This window comes from Crinia signifera, chromosome 3 (genome assembly GCF_055691185.1).
Source record: "Crinia signifera chromosome 3, ASM5569118v1, whole genome shotgun sequence".
Lineage (NCBI taxonomy): Eukaryota > Metazoa > Chordata > Amphibia > Anura > Myobatrachidae > Crinia > Crinia signifera.
In genome coordinates this window covers 78,213,923-78,235,990 of record NC_139219.1, presented here as the reverse complement: position 1 = coordinate 78,235,990, position 22,068 = coordinate 78,213,923, and the positions used below count along the sequence as shown (strand labels likewise).

Below are 22,068 nucleotides of genomic sequence, written 5' to 3'. Positions count from 1 at the left end.
CCCAGGGGTTTCACCAATTTTGATACAAGTGGGCAGTGAAAATGAAAAATTACATTTTTTTACACAAAAATGCAGTTCTGGCTCAAAATTTTTCATTTTCAGAAGGTATGAAGGAGAAAAAGCACCCCAAAATCTGTGCCCCAATTTCTCCCGAGTACGGCAATGCCTCACATGTGACCAAAAAATACCAGTTGGGTTCATGGCAGGACTCAGAAGGGAAGGAGTGATTTTTGGATTTTGCAGCACAGATTTTGGTGGAATGAATGGTGGGTGCTATGTTGCACCAATACAGTGGAACCCCCCCACAAGTGACCCCATTTTGCAAACTACACCCCTCAGGGAATTCATCTAGGGGTATAGTGTACATTTCAAACCCCCAGGGGTTTCACCAATTTTGATACAAGTGGGCAGTGAAAATGAAAAATTACATTTTTTTACACAAAAATGCAGTTCTGGCTCAAAATTTTTCATTTTCAGAAGGTATGAAGGAGAAAAAGCACCCCAAAATCTGTGCCCCAATTTCTCCCGAGTACGGCAATGCCTCATGTGTGACCAAAAAGTGGCAGGACTCAGAAGGGAAGGAGTGATATTTGGATTTTGCAGCACAAATTCTGGGGGAATGATGGTGGGTGCTATGTCGCATTAGCAAGACCCCCAAAGCACCAATACAGTGGAACCCCCCCACAAGTGACCCCATTTTGCAAACTACACCCCTCAGGGAATTCATCTAGGGGTATAGTGTACATTTCAAACCCCCAGGGGTTTCACCAATTTTGATACAAGTGGGCAGTGAAAATGAAAAATTACATTTTTTTACACAAAAATGCAGTTCTGGCTCAAAATTTTTCATTTTCAGAAGGTATGAAGGAGAAAAAGCACACCAAAATCTGTGCCCCAATTTCTCCCGAGTACGGCAATGCCTCACATGTGACCAAAAAATACCAGTTGGGTGCATGGCAGGACTCAGAAGGGAAGGAGTGATTTTTGGATTTTGCGGCTCAGATTCTGGTGGAATGAATGGTGGGTGCTATGTGGCATTAGCAAGACCCCCGAAGCACGGTGAAATTATGAACCTAATAATCCATAGATGTGTGGTATATTTTAAAACACTCCTTTATACATAGGCCGGGTTTGTCGGGGCAAGTGTCACACTGGAAAATAGTTTGCTTTCTTATTCCCTTTTTATAGCAAACTTTGCACCTTTTTTGTGTCCTGCTCTTTTTTCCAGTGGAGGGGATTTCATCAGGAAAATGCTGCCCTGGTACAATACGGGGGCCAGTACTAGAAGTACTGGGGCCCTCTGCCTGCTGGTTCCCAAATATTAGGCCCTTTATGACTTCCTCTTGAAAGTGCATAAATGTCCCCCTCTGGCCGGTAGAACGGAATAGCACGTAAGCGTTATACAGTGCCATCTGGATGATATACACGGCCAGCTTCTTGTACCAGATTTTTGTTTTCCGCAGGGCACTGTACGGCTTCAGTACCTGATCTGAAAGATCCACTCCGCCCATGTACCTATTGTAATCCAGGATACAATTAGGTTTTGAGGTGTGGGTACTGGTACCTCGTACAGGGACGGAGGTGGTACGGTCTCCGTGAATTGTTGTCAGTATAAGGACATCCCTCTTGTCCTTATATTTGACCAACAACATATTTTCGGTGCATATTCCCCTGCTTCCACCCCTTCTCATTACTTGGGCAATGTGCGTTTTTGGGAGGCCTCTTTGGTTCTTGCGCACAGTACCGCAAGCTGCTGTACCTCTTGAACCAAGGGCCTTAAACAGGGGGATGCTGGTGTAAAAGTTATCCACATAGAGGTGATAACCTTTATCCAGGAAGGGGTGCACTAAATCCCAGACAATTTTTCCACTAACACCTACGAGGGAGGGGGGGCATTCTGGCGGTTCAATTCTTGAGTCCTTCCCTTCATATACCCTAAACCTGTGGGTGTACCCTGAGGTGCTTTCACACAGCTTATACATTTTTATGCCATACCTTGCCCTCTTACTGGGAAGGTACTGGCGGAATTTAACCCTTCCTTTAAAATGTATAAGGGACTCGTCTATGCAAATGAATTTATCTGGGATGTACATGTCTTCAAATTTGGCACTGAAATGATCAATGACCGGCCTGACTTTGAATAGCCGGTCAAAGGTGGGATCATCTCTGGGTGGGCACTGTGCATTATCGTTGTAATGCAAAAATTTAAGGATCGTCTCAAATCGAGCCCGGGGCATGGCCATACGGTAAAATGGGGTGCTGTACAGAACATCTGTACTCCAATATTGCCTAATTTCTGGCTTTTTTACTATGCCCATATGAAACACCAGACCCCAAAACGTCATCATCTCTACTGCATCTACAGGGGTCCACCTAGCAAATGATGACGTGGGGTTTTGAGCAATAAACTGCTGGGCATATAAATTAGTTTGGTCCACCATTAAATTTATAAAATCATCAGAGAAAAATAATTTGAAAAAGTCAATTTCTCTGAGACCTGTGGAATCAAATTGGATTCCTGGCATGGCCAAAAACTCAGGAACCTGGGGCTCAAAATTGTCTGGTGGTGGGGTCCATACGAGATCAATTATTGGGGGGGGGGTCTCAGCTGCTCTACGGGGGCGTCTTTGAGGGGGTCCCTCATCACCAGAGGAGAAAGAGGAGCTTAAGACGAATCCTTCAAATTCCCCGCTTGCCTCACTGGCTGTGTCAGAATCAGAAGCAAGCATGGCATATGCCTCCTCCACTGAATACATTCTTCTGGATGACTGGGATGACATTTGCGATGACATTTGGGATGCCATTTTTATTTTTGTGTTACTGGTAGTGAAATGTTTCAACACGTGTATAGTGTAGGGGGGGGTACAAACTTTATTTCAACCCGGGGGGTATGTAGTGTGTAGTGTGTATGTAGTGCAGAAAAAAAAATACTTTATACAAAAAAAAATAATTGAAGGGGTTAAAAAAAAAAAAAAATTGAAGGGGTTAAAAAAAAAAATTGAAGGGGTTAAAAAAAAAAAAAGGTCCTGCGCCAAAAATTGAGCACAGATGTTGGTCAGTAACGTCTGTCACTGAACAGCGCTCAAAGGCAACAGGAATTTGATCAAAAAAAAATAAAAAATAGATCAACCCTGTGCCGAAAAAGCTGATCAGTGATGTACGTCACTGATCAGCGCACAGTGGCCACAGGACACCCACAAAATCACAGTGTGTGTAAAAAAAAAAATTTAAAAAAGACCCCACAAAAAAAAAAAAAGGTGATCAGTGATGCGACACTGATTACCAGTGAGGGGCAGCAGGTGCACAACCTTTGGTGCAACTGGCAGCAACTGACAGGTATATAAAAAAAAAAAACCTCTGCACCCCCAAAAAGTTGCTGATCACCTCAGATATAGTGATCAGCACAAAAGGCGGGGGCAGCAGACACAAAATTTAGCACTATCTCTCACTATCTCTCACTATCTCTCACTATCTCTCACTCTAGGACACTAAAAAACCTGCACCCCCAAAAAGGGGGGGTAGCAGACACAAAATATACACTCTCTATCACTCTCTGTCACTATCTCTCTCTATCTCTCTATCTCTCACTATCTATCACTATCTATCACTATCTATCACTATCTATCACTCTATGACACTGCAGCAGCAGCACTGACAGTTATATATATATATATATAAAAAAAAAACCTGCAGCCCCAAAAAGGGGGGGTAGCAGACACAAATCTCTCTATCTCTCTATCTCTCACTATCTATCACTATCTATCACTCTATGACACTACAGCAGCAGCACTATATATATATAAAAAAACCCTGCACCCCCAAAAAGGGGGGGTAGCAGACACAAAATATAGCTCTCTCTGTCACTATCTCTCTATCTCTCTCTATCTCTCTCTATCTCTCTCTCTATCTCTCTATCACACTGCAGCAGCAGCAGGAAGTCCCAAGAAGTCAGATCCAGGAAGCGTCCAGCACGCTACAAGCAGTGATCAGGTAATCAGGTAAGGTATTTGCAAGGATCAGGTAAGTATTAGCAAGGATCAGGTCAGTATCACGGCAGATAGGCACGGTGACCGCTCTGCACGCTACTCCAGACCGGAATGGCGTCTGCAGCGCAGTCACCGTTAGTTTAAATGTCGCGCCTTGGCTGTGATTGGTCCGTGGGTCCCACGGACCAATCACAGCCTTGGGGGCAGGTGGGGTGAGGGTGGGGTGAGGTGTCATCGTCACCGATGACCCCCTCATGCCCCCTGACGCCCGGTGGTGATTGACACCTGTGTTACCGAGCGTCTGATTCGCTGGTAACACAGGAAAACGCTGTGAATGGCTGTTCACACTGAACAGCCAATCACAGCGATCGCCGACGGGGGGCGGCATCGCAGCCCCCCCTGGGCATGCAGGGACATGTCTGCTGTCAGGGACAGCAGACATCGTCCCTCTGTCACTGCGTCTCTAGACGCAGTGACAGTTTAAAGTCATGACGTACATTTATGCCATGTGTCGGGAAGTACATCCCGGCCATGACGTAAATGTACGTCAAATGTCGGGAAGGGGTTAAGCCTTGGAGCAAGATAAAGTGGACCAAGAGAAAAAGTACCAACAAGCTCCTAACTGTCATTTCCCCATACAAGTCTATAACATTGCAGTTAGAAGCTTATTGACTGATACTATATCTCCACCCATTTTACCTCCCTTCAAGACTTAGTACATAGACCCCTAACACACATACACACTCACACCTCAAATTACTGTACATAGTAAATTGCAGACTTAAAGGAACATTTCAATTTACAAGCAGATTTACAACAGGAAAACCCAGGTGCTTGCAGCAGCTTACATCATTACAATACAATATCTGTACAATACTCACCTGTGCTTGAATGACACATGAGGAAACACCACACCAAAGAGAGCCACAGACGCATCAATTACAGAAACCCCAAGAGGAAGAGGCCCTGGCACAGCCTCGCCAGCTGGGATGCGCAAGTAAATGGAGGACGGGTCATGTTCTAGAGCTCCACTCCCAGAGGCGCTGTTGGGTTGAAGCTGCACAAGATATTTTCAATTAGAAACCATATTTAATATCTTCACACAACCATATTTTCTGGCAAACTTGGTGAAATACCAAAATATAGTGCTTTCATAAATAGAATCTGTATAATAGCCAGTATGGCCAAACATCCGTAATATTGCTGGGACTCTGAGAAAAGTCAAAAGCTTCAAAAGATAATTCACAAATACTAGTGTCAATTAATATAATACATTGCAAAGAGAATCGATATCTAAAACATTAAACTTTCTTGCCTGGTCCTCAATAGATTTGTGGTCCGTCTCCTGCAGCCAGGAACCCAGCAGAACACTGTCATCATAGTGACACAAGGAGCGCAGTAAAGACGTAGTAGTGTTGGAGGAGTTGTCGGTCAAGGTGAATTCTGCCACCAGCTCACGTAGAAGCACATTGAAGTTTCCTAGACATAGCAATGTTAAAAGGGAAATTATAGGAATTGACTTTTAAACTGCTAGAGAAGCAAAGTTGATAAAATCATTAGAACATTAAAAAAAAAAAAAGTTAAGAATATCCAAAACTGTACATATGTGGTTCCAATTTATTACAAAAAAGGAGCCTAAATGAGTAAAGCTTTTACTTGTAGTACATATGTAGAAAACATGTATTTAGGAGTACTACCATTATGGTGTAATAATATTAATGAAAATGAATGCAATTATTGTGCAAGATGGGACAAAGATAAAACTGCCGATAGTGGTTCCCAAACTTGTAGGAATCACAGAACCTTAAAACATCAGTATTATTTCACGGTACCCATAGGACAAAAGTTTCTTCTTCAGATGTAAAATATGAAGTTAAGCAAATTGTGTTTTATATCTGAGGAAGCCGCTGATACCAACGAGGAGGCGGGAAAACGCGTTACCATCTAACCTTATCTGGAATACATCTAATATTATCTGGAATACATCTACTATTATCTGGAATACAAGGAGGCTCTCGCTAGTAACCTGCATAAAAGGCAATCTACACCTACTCCCCAGCCTGCGAAGCAGAGCTGTGCTATCTGCACAAATTCCAATGCTCAGGGGACACCATACCACAGGTCCTTGTGATGTACCTTTTTTTTGTCTGGCCAAACAAGTAAGAGACTGGTAACTCCTTCAATTTTAAGACTCTTTTTTTTCACACAAAACATGATGTATTTCCCTAAATCTAGTCATCCTGAATTCCTATTAAATGTATTGTACAAACTGGCCATAACAACGTAATGGTCTCACCTTCATATGTTTTTGGAGGCAACAGAGCTAGTATATCATAGAGTCTGAGACGGACCATTGCGGCACTGGCTTTTAGGTGTGCTCCATGAGCTTTAATCACAGAAATGATACTGCAAGAGAAGAGGACAAGCCTGTCATACACGCTGACACAGAGCATTTCACAGCTTACCGATGCTGTCCAAGACAGGACGGCATTTCTGGGAAAGGTATGCGTTCACAGGACAAACACTACTGCAAGAATGTCATAGAACAGTCCCTCTAGAATTCCAGAAAAGCAGGTTGGAGCATCGATTTTAGAACCCACACATGGCCAAAGGAAAGCCAACTGGACTTAAATCTTTAATTGTAAAAAAATATCTGCCTACTAACTAAAAGTTAGGATTCTACTAACTTTTATAGTAATTTATAATACCATAGCTATGTGTGTATGGGCGATCTAGCCATCAGGAAGCTCAAGAGCGATTTCCCTAGACTACATCGCTCAGCATGCAGGCTAGGGAAAATCGTCCTAAGACTTTTTATTAGTGTAGTATATGTGTTTTCAGAGCGACCCTTTCTTCAGTTTGATATGCAACTCTTTCTCCTACATTTCCGTATTTACTCTCCTCCTCCACAATCCGCTCATTCTTTCCTTTCCCCACTGATCTTTATCCCACACATCACATTCTCCACCTTCGGCTTTCTCCATCCATCAGCTGTTTACCATTCACTTTCTTCCTGCTCACTTGTCAATTTAGGTAAACTCATTTAAATAAATACTCATTTTACACGTTGAAATCCTCTTAAGAAATAAGCATTTCAAAGCAACAATGGAACACTTAAAGTGTAACACGTTTGACATACAGTACATCGTATGAACTTTATTATTCAAATTATATATACACACACACCATACAATGCACAGTGTGTGATACTTACTGCGACATCATCGTCATAGCACATTCAATGGGGGTCATCAATTTCCTGATCACGTCCTCTGTGAGCAGCTCGGGGCAATGAGCAACAAAACTGCGCATAGCTTGAAAGTAGATAAGAAAGTTTTCATGTTTAAAAAAAGTAAAACAACTGCACGCGCCTAAGTAAATTAACATTACATCAGAATAACAATTGCTTGGGGCCATTTACTGGTGAGGAGATGGAATGCCTCATGACAGCAGATTCTTACCACACAGTGCTCCAGCACGGCCCTCCAGAGTCACCTGCCAGGTGAAAGAGTCTCCCCGAGCTTTCTCAGCCTCCAGCTCTTTCAGGGAACGAGGAAACACATTTCTCCACAACAGAAGCATTTTTGGAAGATGGTAGCGTACGACGGAAGGGCCTGTGAATGAACATTGTACAGGTGAAAAAGAAGACAAGTACCTCCAAGTTACGGTACAAATATTTATCATTGGACATGCAAGCATATGTAGACTATTGTGATGTTAACATTTATGTATGTATAAGCAGCTAAAACTAGCAGGCATCCATCCACAATTTCCAAATCTGTCTTGTAAAGAAATGGTAATAAATACATATGGTGTGATGTCAGATGACACATACCTAATGTCATCAGAGCCCCAAGCAGCAGCCAGCCAGCCTGAGTGCGCTGCAGAGACAGCCTGCTGTTCTGGGATGCCGTGCGTAACAGGTCCTCAGCTATACTCACTACCATCTGGAAGACAGAGCACAAGTACACTTCATATAATAAGGTTTCCCAGAAAGCACAAGGCTGCCCCGACAATACTTCATAGACATTCACTTCTTCAGTAAAGGTTTAACAAGTGAACATTTCAGAATGACATGAAAAGCCGGACATAATTGGGTTTATTTACCAAGATGGGAGTTCTACTGAAGATGGGATCTTGCCCATAGCAACCAATCAGATTTAACCTCTTATTTATATAGCCCCTTCAAGAAGATAATAGATAGAATCTGATTGGTTGCTATGGGCAACACCCCATCTTGAGTAGAACTCGCATCTTAGTAAATTTACCCCAATCTGTTTACTATGAAGAAGCTCTGAAATGGATACATAACTTTTGTTAACAATCAGTAACTATGCCAGAAGAAGAACATTGTGGTATTATCAGGGCTATTTTTGTGCAGGCTCCAGCAGGAACTGTGGCCCTTATTCTAGTTCACTCTTTCTGACAAAATATTTGTTAGATGGACAAAACCATTTGCACTGCAGGTGAGGCAGGTGTAAAACCCCACCCAAATCTAATTATCTCTGCACAAGTAACACCTGCCTCACCTGCAGTGCACATGGTTTTGTCCATCTAACAAATATTTTGTCAGAAAGAGTGAATTAGAATAAGGGCCACAGTTCCTGCTAGAGCCTGCACAAAAATAGCCCTGGGTATTATGCAGACACTATTGTAATGCCAGTTACAGCATTTTAACAGGGTTGGAATTAGAACAAACGTTGTAAAAACATCATGGGCGGAATTTAATGCCGCCCTAGTTCGGGGGCAGTGTGGGATGTCCGCTGAACTCTGACTTTTTTTGTTAAGGGAATTAACTTATAAAGGCATGGTTTTGCCTTGTAAGTTTATTTCCCTTTAAAAAAACATCAGAGTTTGGCGGACATCCCACACTGCCGCCGAACTCGGGCGGCATTTCATTTCGCCCCATATGTTATAATGCAAAAACCGTTAAAATGATTTAACGGACAACCATGTCGGCATATTCACTGTCAACATACCGAGTGCCCACAAAATGATTGCATACCCTTAGAAACAATGCAATATACACCCCTGTATCAGATCAATTAAGATGCTGACTAAATAAAACAACTGTGATTACCCAGATTAGTTGTCTAAATTCTGTTGCATTGGGTCGAGAAATCGGGTGAACAGTGCCCAAAACGTATGTGCCTAACCTCCAATTTCGATGCGCGGACCTGTGGCTATCGGATCGTAGCTGGAAATCACAAGGGCTGCACTAAGGATATCTCCGATTCCGCTACCCTTGCTGGGATAGCATGCGATACATTGGATGCAAAAGGAGCGCCTACAATGTATCGCATGTGATCCTTCCACCCGGGAGACGGCGGCTTTCCAGCGGGCAGTTGGCAGGATATCGCATGCGAGGGAGGCATGAGATACCTTGCAAAAGTGAATGGGCACCTTAAAGCTGGGTATACACGGATAGATTTGAAGCCCGATGTGGGCGTTCCCGATCGATGGGAACGACCAATCGTTCAAATCGTTCCGTGCATCGTTAACGATGCGCGTACCCGTGAATCGTTAACGATGGTCTATGATCTTTCCTGCATGCAGGAAGATCATAGACAAATCTTTTGTCAAGTGTATCCAATCGTTCCGTGTGTAAGCACGATGAACGATTTGATACACTCGTTAACGATGTCGGAACGCTTCCGACATCGTTCCGTGTGTACCCACCTTTAAGCTGATAATACAAGTATATTAATGACACAAATAATAATACAATTAGGGAACACTTAAAGGACCATCACACCCAACCTGATGAAGGTCCCTCCTATAGGATCCCTAACATTTACTCAGTGTCATACTTCCTAATAATGGGGAACCAGAAGATCTGTATAAAGATATATGGATACTGGAAGTCCAAAAATATTAAATGGACCTTAAAGCAGCCAAACATGAGCCACATAGTACCTAGAACCCCCACCTATGTACGGGTGTGGATCATATTGTTGACCACACTTAGGTCGACAGGTGAGAAGGTTGACAGGTGGCAAGGTCGACAAGCTCGACAGGTTGGAAGGTCGACATGGTTTTTTTACCCGAATGTCGATGCAGTCGACATGGACACAGTTGGAAGTCAACAGCAGCCGCTCGCTGAGCTCGGCACACTATTTTATTCTTCCACCACGCCCTAGTGGATGGTAGAGCATGAAATACCCCCTGTCGGCACAAAAAACATGTTGACCTAACGATATGTCGACCGTCACCTATGTCGACCTAGACACCTATCGACCTTCCCACATGTCGACCCAACGGTGTTGACCTAATGACTGTCGACCTAAGTGTGGTCGACAATATGACCGTTTCCCCCTATGTACTAATGTCAGTAACATGTGTGTGTAGGCACTCTACAGAAATCACATTTGTCACATAGTGCAAGTGTCAGAGTTACTCACCTTCCCCTTTGAGTGAGGAATTCCCAGGGGACACTGATGTACTCCTCCCAGCAAAGCAGCCATAGCAAAGCTGTAACCACTAACAGCTTCTGGGGAGTTCTTCAGATTATTAAGCCTCTCAGCGCACCTGTCCAGGAGTGGGGTCAGCTGGAAGGGTAGGGCTACAGCAACACAGCGCAAACACCATGCTGCAGCAAGCCGGGCTGCCATGCTGGGGTGAAGAAGCACAGAGGTCACAGTATCCAGGAGCCCTAAGTACAAGAAAAAAAAGGTCCTAAGTACCCGCAAGACATATGCATTATTAGAGTACAGAACACAAGTATACCTATAAGTATTCTGTGCAAATGTACAGTTACCTATTGAAGGCTCCTGTATAAGAGGAGATGCGGTGGAGTTCAGGCTTTGAACCAGGCTTCCCAGCTCCTGCAGGGCGCACACCATCACATGCTGACTGGCAGAAACATCTGCGGTGCCTACTTTATTTTCATTACTTGCGTCATTCACGACAGCTTCTGCGACATATCCAATACAAGGGGCGAGGTTATTACAGAAATAGCTATAAGTATTACAAATGCAATTTCTGTTACATTCAACAAAAATGTATTACAAAAAGAAAGTCTTACCCACAGATTTCATTTGTTTGCCGATGGCCTGGCAGATCTCTTTAGCTGCTGCGTTCTGAGCCTTCTCCCCAAGCAAACTGCCCACAGTGGCCCTCAGAATAAAGGACACACATCTGCGGGAGTACACTGCTTCCACATGTGTCTGAGTGGCTCGTGGATGGGACACAAGGTCCAGAACGTGAGAGAGGAACGTGGCAAAATTGCGCTCCAGCCACTGTCCCCCTAAAGCTGTGACAAATACCACATATGCCTGTAATAAAAATAAAGTCAATGTTTCAGCAATACAAACATATTCATTATTATGCTGTTCCTAGTGTTTCACTACCAACCTCTTATTAACAGTATTTCAAGATTATTATTTTTTTTTATGTTTTACCATCCATGTGGTCTACAATAAAATACAAAATAAATGCTGACCTTTTCTTTTGTCCAAATTTGCCTCGTGTTGGCCTAGTCAATATCGACTTAGACACGGTCACCCCAATAACGGTTGACACTAGGACTCAAACCACCATGTTATATGTGTTGTTTCCTCTTTACGGTTGCAGCAATACCACACAGACCTTTTTCACCATTCCTTAGAAAGGAAGCGCCGATAAACAAGGCGGAGAAACGTGTAAAAAGGACTGTTTTCTTGAACCACTGCCACCCGCTTGTCGTCCCGTGGAAGAACCCTGAAGGGCTGCACACTTCCCACACTGAACCAGCAGCCGGGCTACCAGGGTCTGGACGAGACCAAGCACTGCAGCTAAAGTGAGGTTGGCATGTTAGAGCTCACAGGAGCTCATTAACCAATTTTTTACAAATACTCAATGTCTGTTTATTCATAAACTACTAACCATGCATCCCATTGATTTCTGAGCTATCCATAATAAACTAATAATTAGCTGTGAGAGAGCTAACGGACTGGCTATTTACTTATAACCACTTTATATATTTTATATAGAGTTACGGAGTAAAAAAAAAATCGGTTACGCTAACAAATGTATTCAAGTAGAACTAACAGCTGTTTTTCTTGCTATACTAACGAAAAAGCTTTAGCACTACCTCAACGATACTTGTTGTCAAAGCGATTGTGTGGAATTTTATTTGAATTTATTGTATGTTTATTAATTTACCAGCCGGCGATTTGTGTAAATTATTGTGTTCTTGATTAGTAAAATATTTTAAGATGTATCTCTGGACTAGCGCGGTTTTTCTTTTTTTCTTCATTTATAAAAGTCTGTAGACCTCATAAAATAAACGAGGACTAGGACTGACCTGTGTCACACCAACACGCACTTCACGACTGATCGATCCTCCACCTTTTAGCATTTCTCCTCCACTCTTAAGGAACCCAGAGCCCCCACGCAGAAATCCGGTAGCCATCAACTCCAGTACCTCTTCTAATGTTGCTTTCTTCACATTCTGACGCATCACTGTAGCAAAAAAAAGAACACACTCCAAATGATGGCAGGTAGAGAAACTATAGAAGCAATATAGAAATGCTGAATTTTCAGTAAACATAGAACTGAAGTTACACAGTACCCAAAGAAAAGTGGCAACACTAGAACACATTTAAAGCCACATGGTTACAAAACACAGTGCAGGCCTAGGATGCAAACGGATGGTAGGTGCCTAGTTATTGACAATCTAGCAGAAAATAGTCAAAAACCTAATTTTTAAATCCCAGACTCTCCAAGGCCAATCAATTTTTGGTCAGAATCAGAGAATGGACAACATTGATTTCCCCAATCTGCCAACTCGGGCACTGGCAGAACAGGCAAGCAACAGTTTCTTACAGGTAGAGCTGTCAGTTCCTGTTCCTCATTCATGCTGTACAGCCAGGATATGATGTCATAGCTAATCACCATACCTCCAATCTGAAGAGTAAACCATTCTGCCAGCATGAGTGGCGAGTGGTGGGGTGGCACCAGGGTTTTCCCAAACACTGCCCATATTATGCAGCAGCAGAAAGACTTCAGAAGCAGCCAGAGCTATTTGTATTGTTAGCAGAATTGCTGTAAAACCTACCTGCTGCCTGTTTTGGCATCAATGCCGTAGCCATAACCGTCCCCAGAAGTTTAGACACCGCAACTCTGACGCCATAGTTAGAACCTTCTAGGGCTTTGAAACAAAGCGTTGCTACGTTCTCCAGCTCTGCGGTCCACATGAATACAGCCTCACTCTGTAGCTCCAGCAAGCACTGAGAAAACATACAAATGGTTGCTGTAAAGTAGATGTACTTTCATTTTTAATCCATGCTCCTACTTCCAAAGGTTTCCTACCACAAATATTATTACAACGTGTTCCTCCACTACAGAAAAACAAAAAAGTGGAACCCTTTTCACAAAACGGGGTGTAACATGCGAGACTCGCCTTAATTGCTATAGTGCTGCATATTTTAGGGATGTTTTGTGTATCACAGTAAGTTAACAGTAGACGACCATAATCTATGTATCAGTGGTATAACTACAAAATACTGTACACACAAAAACTATGTGAGGAGCATATAACCACTGCCACTTACCTTGGCTACAGCACACCGGACGGCCATAGACCTGTCTGTCAAAAAGGATCGGGTATTTTTGTAGATGTCCCTGTGGCTTGAAGCTGCAGCCCCTCCAAGACCATTAAGCACTTTCTGCAGACTCATTAAGATTTCGCTGCGTCCCTGCGACTGGACAAGACACACAAAATTACCAAAGGTCTAGACGACACGCCGCTTAAACCTGTAGCTCAATGACAAGTGGCCCGACAGGCTGAGCCGCTTGTCATTGCGGTACAGCAGTCCCAACCTGTGCTGCTGCAGCCGCCACTGAAAAGAGTCGGGGTATTTCCTCCCTCCTCTTGTGATGTGAGTGACACACTGTGTGGTGGGCAGGGCGGAGCGAAAGAGCCAGTCCTGTGAGATGCTGTGCTGCTTTGATTGAGAGTTGCATGTTGGTTTTGCCCCCACACTGCACAGCACACAGGGAAGGGGAACACCTATGCATCTGCAAGAGCCGGCGGGTGGAGGATGGAGGTTGAGCAAGGCTGTGGCAGCAGCGTGGGAAAGCAGGGCAGAGAGGTGGGACTCGGAGCCGTGGCAGTGCAGTACGCACGGACCTGGACTCGGAGGCCGCCGAAACATCAAAGGCACAGACACCACACAGGTCAATCACAAATGTATTTCTGCAGCCTGCGGTATCCACTGTAATGATTATGCAGGGGGAGCAGGCCTGTGGTTTCCTGGTGTTATGCAGGAGGAGCAGCCTGTGGTGTCCTCCTGTTATTATGCAGGGGGAGTAGCAGCCTGTTATGTCCTGTTATTATAAAGGGGGAGCAGCCGGCTATGTCTTGTTGTTATTGATATTATTATTATAATTATAATACAAGGGGAGCAGCATGTGTGGTTATTATACAGGTTGAGCAGCCTGTGGTGTCCTGTTATTCAGTGTGGCATTGAATTTTTGGCTCAATCTGTGCTGCATAATATATAAGGGGCAAGTATAAAGGGCCTACTATTGTGTTACATTATGTGTAAAAGGGGTATATGGTGAGCTACAATACATTCAAAGACACACCTCCTGTTGAGTGACCACACTTCTTATTTCTGGAGTGCGGCCCTTGAATATTTGCTGGAAGTGTGAAGCGGCACCCCCAGCTGAAATAATTGCCCACCCCTGCCCTAGACGATATGTCACAAGCTCAGACTGCCATATCATACACATCATCTAGTATGTACCTGCTATGTCTTCGACCTTGTGTGCTCCTGCATCATTTTCCCATCGGCCTTACATGCAGGGCCAACGGTGGATGTGGTCAGGGAGGGAAATGCTGCCAAATGCAGTATGTCCCCTGCCGTCGCTCTAGTGTTACCTACATCTGCAAGTGTGTAGGCACTTGCCAGTGCCAGCTCCCCTACCGGGTCCCAATGCTGCCAATGCCAAGATGGGCACACATTGTATAGTGTGTTCCCAGCTTTACAGTAGAAAACATTGCAGAACACAGACAAGGTTTATAAACATTTCTACAGCAGCAGTCATAGTACCCAAATAAGCAGCAGGGTGGCCAAACCCAAAGGTTAGGTGTTGGTTAGGAGATAGCGATGTAGGATTAGAGATTGAAAGAGAAGCACATGAGGGAAGAGGGTGACAGACACGGGTCACACAGCAGAGAACGATTCGGAAACTAGTGCACTGACTGCATCTACAAATATTTCAGCCATGCACTTTTAAATGATGGCCATGCAGATGAATAAACAGACACACTACTACTGACATCTTTACAACATCTTTAATAAAAGGTTAAACACGGTATCTTAGTAGTAGTAATGTTGGTAGTGTAACATGCACAGATGGCGAAGGTCACTTACCTCTGCACTTTTCAGGGACTTTAGAAGATTATTTACAGTGTCGTGAAATGAGCTGCCCAACATCCTGCCCATCTTTTCATAAAATGCTCCGACACACGCAACAGCCGCCCTAGAAAGCAGACAGACACAGTCACAGCCAGTGCTTAGTGAACGGTGACTCCTCATTAATAGTAAGTCAGTACTGAGTGCAATGCTTGTGAAAGAGATTTCCCATCTAAAACAGTCCAGTTTCTGAAAACCCTGCATAGAAACATTGCAGAGAACATCTTCCTGATGTTAATTTACCATCATGGATCAAATGGTCGATAGTGTCGAGATAGACAGTCAGTAAGTTGACATGGACAAAAGTTGACACATGAAAAAGTCGACATGAGTCTTTTTAGTTGTTTTTTTTTGGTGTTAATGTCAATACCTGCGCCCGTGGACTCCCAATTAGTGTATTGCATGGGTCCTCAAACTGCGGCCCTCCAGATGTTGTGAAACTACAAATCCCAGCATGCCTTGCCACAGTTTTAACACTCCCTTAAAGCAAAACTGTGGCAAGGCATGCTGGGATTTGTAGTTTCACAACATCTGGAGGGCCGCAGTTTGAGGACCCATGGTGTATTGCTTTGTTTGCCATGCTACGGGTCACTCAAAGTCCACATGGATGGTAAAGTATGAAATAATTTATGCATGTTGACAACCTTACTGTAAAAATATAGGTCAACAGTCATTAGGTCCACCACTATTGGTCGACACATGACATAGATCAACATACACACATTGTGTCAACATAGAGAGGATCGACATGAAAAAATGTCAACATTTTTTCATTTTTTTTTGAGTGAGAATATAATAGTGTACTGAGCGCAGCGAAGCACCGTGCCCGAAGCATGGCAAGCAAAGCCAGCCATGCGAGGGGACGCGGTACACTTACAGTATACTGTTTATGTTGACTTAAGTCTAAATAGACTCCAAAAAAAACATGAAAAATGTATGTAGACTTTTTTCATGACGACATGATGACCATTGTCCACTTAATGCCTTTCGACCTAATGACTGTCGCCCTATGACCCATACCCGTTTTGAAGTGAGCACAGGAAGTAGGACAGTATCAAGATTTAAACCTCTGCACAACAGCCAGAATTCCTCTCAGTCACTGAGCGCTGTAACACTGGCACGGTAACGTTACATGCAATGGAAACTGTTGCGGTTGCTCAGGAGACTGATCGACAGACTAGATATTGCAGGCTGTACTCAGAGACACATGCAATTGTTTCCCCAGGAGAGAGATCACCTTTCAGCACACTAATTAGGCTGCTGGAGGAATTAATACGGCTCAGTTGTGCAGCAACTTAAAAAATCATTGCTTGCCTGAAGGACAATAAAGCATGCGGAACATTCCATTTTACAAGCATTGGTAATAAAATGAGCTCTATACTGCATTATCATAACACACAGTCTACATAATCTGTATTTGCAGTGTAGACGATACATACTCAGGGTTCGCAAATACTCGCTATAGCGAGTATTTTACTCACTTTTGCATAGCGGGGACTCATTTTTGAAAGATGGCTGCGTCCCCTGGGACGCGCTCCGCCCGACCCGGCATTTCTATGGAGGAGTTATCCTCAATAGCTGACTCTGTGGTGATGCGGCGGCGGAGGAGACCATCTTAAAGGCCAACAGCATGCCGCAGGGCGGAGTCAGTGCTGCGCGTGCAAACGTGTTAGGGGTGGAAGCGGCGGAGGATGCCGCGCAGGACACCTGCTGCCGCTCCGCCAAGGAGACCCGCTGCTGGGAGAACGGCAAATCTGCTGTATTCCTGCGTGCTGAGCACTTCAGTGTGCGTACCCCCTCCTGGAGCTCCGGGTCCTCTTGACCACCATGACCGGGTATGTACCATGTGGGGGCAGGGGCTAATGATGTGAAGCCAGTGACACTATCTGTGCTGTGGAGACTGAGGAGGAGGCATGCTGGGGGGAAGGGAGAGGCCATTGCTTAATGATTGCTGGGATGTGTGGGAGCTTATGGGGTGGAAAGTGAAGTGGTGCCTGTGAGCCTGCGCTGTGAGGCAGCTGCTGGATTTTTGTTGTGGGACTGAGGTCGGCTCAGGTGTTATAGAATGACATGATGTGGGGGACTGACACTGCATAACTACCGGGGATGCAGCGGCTATGGGGCCCAAGCTGCCCCCCCCCCCGTCACTAGTCACTGCCTTAAACACGCGCCACTTGCACCGGAGACTATCCCCCTGTCTGCTTGCAGCCCCTGCCAGCCCACCAAGTTCTGCATCCGGATGAAGCACAAAATGTGCTCCCCGGCCCCACTGAAGAAAGCACCGCTGCGAACACGCTCCTCGTCCAGGGTCACCCATAGGGCAGACCAGCAAATAGGTACTTCTTCTATTCCTGTTCGTCGATGGGGGAGGCAGGCCTCTGGTCCCTTTATGTGTGTCAGTGTGCCTTTAGAATAGTGTGTGTGTGTGTGTGTGTGTGTGTGTGCCAATGTACCCCTAGACCCAAGTACAGTGTGTGTGTCAGTGTGCCCCTAGACCCTGTACAGTATGTGTGTATGTCAGTGTTCCCCTATACCCTGTACAGTGTGTCAGTGTGCCCCTAGACCCTGTACAGTATGTGTGTATGTCAGTGTGCCCCTATACCCTGTACAGTGTGTCAGTGTGCCCCTAGACCCTGTATAGTATGTGTGTATGTCAGTGTGCCCCTATACCCTGTACAGTGTGTCAGTGTGCCCCTAGACCCTGTATAGTATGTGTGTATGTCAGTGTGCCCCTATACCCTGTACAGTGTGTCAGTGTGCCCCTAGACCCTGTATAGTATGTGTGTATGTCAGTGTGCCCCTAGACCCTGTACATTATGTGTATGTCAGTGTGCCCCTAGACCCTGTATAGTATGTGTGTATGTCAGTGTGCCCCTGTACAGTGTGTCAGTGTGCCCCTAGACCCTGTATAGTATGTGTGTATGTCAGTGTGCCCCTATACCTTGTACAGTGTGTCAGTGTGCCCCTAGACCCTGTATAGTATGTGTGTATGTCAGTGTGCCCCTATACCCTGTACAGTGTGTCAGTGTGCCCCTAGACCCTGTATAGTATGTGTGTATGTCAGTGTGCCCCTGTACAGTGTGTCAGTGTGCCCCTAGACCCTGTACAGTATGTGTGTATGTCAGTGTGCCCCTATACCCTGTACAGTGTGTCAGTGTGCCCCTAGACCCTGTATAGTATGTGTGTATGTCAGTGTGCCCCTATACCCTGTACAGTGTGTCAGTGTGCCCCTAGACCCTATATAGTATGTGTGTATGTCAGTGTGCCCCTATACCCTGTACAGTGTGTCAGTGTGCCCCTAGACCCTGTATAGTATGTGTGTATGTCAGTGTGCCCCTAGACCCTGTACATTATGTGTATGTCAGTGTGCCCCTAGAAGACCCTGTACAGTGTGGGTCCCACAGCGCCTAACCCTAACCTTGCCTACCCTTAGTACCTAAACTCTCCTTCCTCAACCCCAACCTGCCCCAGCATACTCGCATTCAGCATCCTGGCAGTTAGGATCCTGGCGCCTGTATCTACACTGATGCCAGCTCTGATCTCCTGGCAGTAGTCAGGATGCCGGTGTTGGTACTGACGTCATTTTGTCCCCCCAAAGCAGTACTGCTTTACAAAACAGTTTTACCTTTCTTTCTGTTTAAGTTGTTAGATATTTAGAACCTTCATTTCTGTTGGGACCCAGAAAAGGTCCGGTAGGACCCCAATTTTTATAAGTGAAGGGTCCCAGGGACCCATGTTTTTTGAGGGTTTTCGCGAACACTGCATACTGTGCACTACTATTTATTATCTTCATATCCAAAGAGTACATCAAACCTAAATCTCCATACTTCAAGACTTACAGCTTGGTTGGTAGATAGGCAGCAGTGTCATCTTTGCTCTTTATCATTTCATTGCATTTATCCAGTGTTTGGAAGACAGTGTAGGTGTCCCCAATACTATAGAGAGTGGCGAGATTCTTGGCGAGCAGCTTGCGGGTGGGTGGTCCAGGGGAGCTGCTTATGAGCCCAGTAAGCTGTTCCACAAGTTTTTTCTGGTTCTCTTTGATGTCAGTCTGTAAAGAAAAAAAAAAAACATGAGAAACTATTATAAAATTACATTCAGATGTATAGTTATTACAAAATGTTAATTGAAGTGCAGTCTAGAATAAAAATAATAAAAGATAAAAAAAAAACGAAAACAGGAGAAAATATATTCGATGCCAAAGAGCAGTGCCGATTGCTCGCTGTCAAAGCCAGCCCTCAGTATTCAACTGACCCCCGGCACACGCCATTTCCACCTCGCTATCTGTAAAAAGTAAGTAAACGGTGTGTGCAGCCGTGAGAACGGCGAGGCTCGCGGTATATGCAGCGGGTATAGGAACCAAACCCCGCCATCCTCTGACGGTGAGGATTCCCCTGGAACATAGAATAAGGCGAGCAACCGGCGAGGGGTTTAAATGGCAAGGATGGCTTGTTTTTGGCGATCCTAGCCAAAAACAAGCCATCCTCGGCATAAAAAACCCTCGCCGACCGCAAGGAGTATTCAATGTTTTTTTGAGAGTCTGGCTCACCGCTCACTGTTCTGTGTCCCTGTGATCTCGCTGAAGTGCTCACCACTTTTTTTTATCTCCTCATTTCTGACTTCCTCAGTATTCAACGCATACCTCCCATACCTGTCACGCTTTCCGCGGGAACGTCCCGATATTCGGGGACGTTCCCGCGTCCCGCCCGGGGCCACCATTGTCCCGCGGTGTCGGGGGACAGTTGGGAGCCCCCCCAGCTTGCCGAGAATAGACGCTGTGCGCATGGCGTCTATTTAGCGCCGACGAGCGGCGAAAACGGGGGCGTGGCCGGAGTTCGCGTCACCCCATGAGGCCATGCCCCCTTTTCTCGAGGTCGCGCCCCCTTTTTCGGGAGCGAGCGCGCGGCTTCGCCGCGCGAATGTCCCGACCTCCCAACTTCAAAAGTTGGGAGGTATGTTCAACGTGTGGCCAGCTCGCCGACCCCTTTTGCGAACTTAGCATAATTATGCGAGTTCAAATGGGAGAGCTGTAACTGGAGACATCTGTTATCTCCTGCTCTCCACGTGAGCTGGTCAGACTGGGATATTCTCAGCAGCGTGTTCCTCACATTTGTGCACTTGTATTTTTTTACAAAGGTTTAGAAAGGTAAATGTTTTGTTCAGTATTTATTTTACAACAAATGGCTGTGTGACTATTTAATTCATTGGGTTTGTGCAGACGGGTGTATTTTGTTCTGTTTGGCCTTTATCCTTGTGTTGTGCTTTTAGCATTGTTTCTTTGCCCTGTGTTTTTATTTAATTTATTGTATAATTGTTAGTGTGTTTAAAAGCCTGTTTGGGGGTTAGGTGAGGAAGCATGGGAAATTACTAGGAGCATTCCAAAATGATTTCTTATTGGTTACCATTAAAATAACTTATTAATTCCAAATAAATTAATATAGAAGTACAGCATTATGGCACTTGCAATAAATACATTAGAGTACATTTTTTTTAATTTATAAGCCATAAAAAAACAAAAAAAAATAACAACTTTAAGAAAGATAACCTTACAGTTCACCTAAAAAAGATGCCGAGGGAAAAATGGAGAACTGCTCTAAAAAAAGAAACCAGCAGGACTCGCAATTTGTGCATTGAATACACTTTTGGAGAGAGACACTAAAATCCCCATTGAACAGAAATGGGGAGAAGTGCAGGGTGAACTGAGTTAGCTTAGCAAAATATTTTTGGAGAAGCAACAGAGCTGAATACAGGGAAGCACAAAATAGGAGAGAAAAGTTCACCACTCTCCAAAAAACATGCACTCTCACCGTTATTTACGGCGACATAGGAGCATTGAATACATGCCAATGAATACACCCCAGTGAAATTAATGGAAATATTAAAGTGTAAACCCATAGGAAACAATTTGTGTAGTTTATACAAGCTGAAAATCACTACAAGTTACCATGACTACTGTCAACTTTTAAAATGAGTTTTTCTCAAACCTACAAGGATTCCATGGTCACCAGTGCCGGTAGGCCGACACCTGGGAGAATGCAGATGCCAGAATCCCACAATACCTTGAATATGTAAGGTATAAGTTTTAGTGCTCATTTTAGCACCAGCCATCTTTGAAAACCCATACAGTTCCTGTTCCCTGCCTCGGTTGTTGCTGTCTGCTGTGGTGTTTCTAGCACAGGTCTGGTTTGCATATCAGTGCTGATATACAGACCACACTGTGTTAGAGGTTTGGTTATAAACTTCTAGTAACTTCTATAGAGAAATCCTGAGACCATTTTTCTGTTACCCCTCTCCAGATTTGTTATTAGTATGGAGAAGATCCTAATACAACCCTTAGGTTTTAAAAGGTAGTCTTGCTTGTCCTAGTGAGCAGCGACATAAGAGGATCGGCCCCTTAGTTGCCAACCACGCAATAGGAAGGGATTATACATAATGCTCAGAGAAACTATTATAACGCAGAACTATATGTTAATTTTCAACCAACACTGTCTTAGTATGGACAGAAGTTCCAAAAAGAAATCATGTTCAAATGAACCGCAACAGTGGTGTGAATTACACACCTTTCCCCAGATATAGCAGAGTGCTGCCCAAGTTTTATATCTAAAAACACAATCCCATGACAATGATTTTGCCAACAGGATTTAGAGAAAAACAATGAGGAATATTTAGATTTAGTGGGC

At 44.5% G+C, this 22,068-nt stretch overlaps 1 protein-coding gene across 1 annotated transcript in view; it reads right to left on the bottom strand.

Moving 5' to 3' along the window:
* HEATR5B (HEAT repeat containing 5B) overlaps positions 1 to 22,068 on the bottom strand; it is a 66,552-nt gene that overhangs the window by 35,233 nt on the left and 9,251 nt on the right. The window contains exons 3-16 of the mRNA XM_083176096.1: positions 19,228 to 19,439; positions 15,347 to 15,455; positions 13,520 to 13,669; positions 13,024 to 13,195; positions 12,271 to 12,428; positions 11,011 to 11,260; positions 10,744 to 10,899; positions 10,388 to 10,638; positions 7,822 to 7,933; positions 7,448 to 7,600; positions 7,201 to 7,300; positions 6,283 to 6,392; positions 5,302 to 5,465; positions 4,868 to 5,043 (exon numbers count right to left, since the gene is read on the bottom strand). Coding sequence (XP_083032222.1) covers positions 4,868 to 5,043; positions 5,302 to 5,465; positions 6,283 to 6,392; positions 7,201 to 7,300; positions 7,448 to 7,600; positions 7,822 to 7,933; positions 10,388 to 10,638; positions 10,744 to 10,899; positions 11,011 to 11,260; positions 12,271 to 12,428; positions 13,024 to 13,195; positions 13,520 to 13,669; positions 15,347 to 15,455; positions 19,228 to 19,439 — 2,273 coding nt within the window. The remainder of the gene's footprint in view (positions 1 to 4,867; positions 5,044 to 5,301; positions 5,466 to 6,282; positions 6,393 to 7,200; positions 7,301 to 7,447; positions 7,601 to 7,821; positions 7,934 to 10,387; positions 10,639 to 10,743; positions 10,900 to 11,010; positions 11,261 to 12,270; positions 12,429 to 13,023; positions 13,196 to 13,519; positions 13,670 to 15,346; positions 15,456 to 19,227; positions 19,440 to 22,068) is intronic.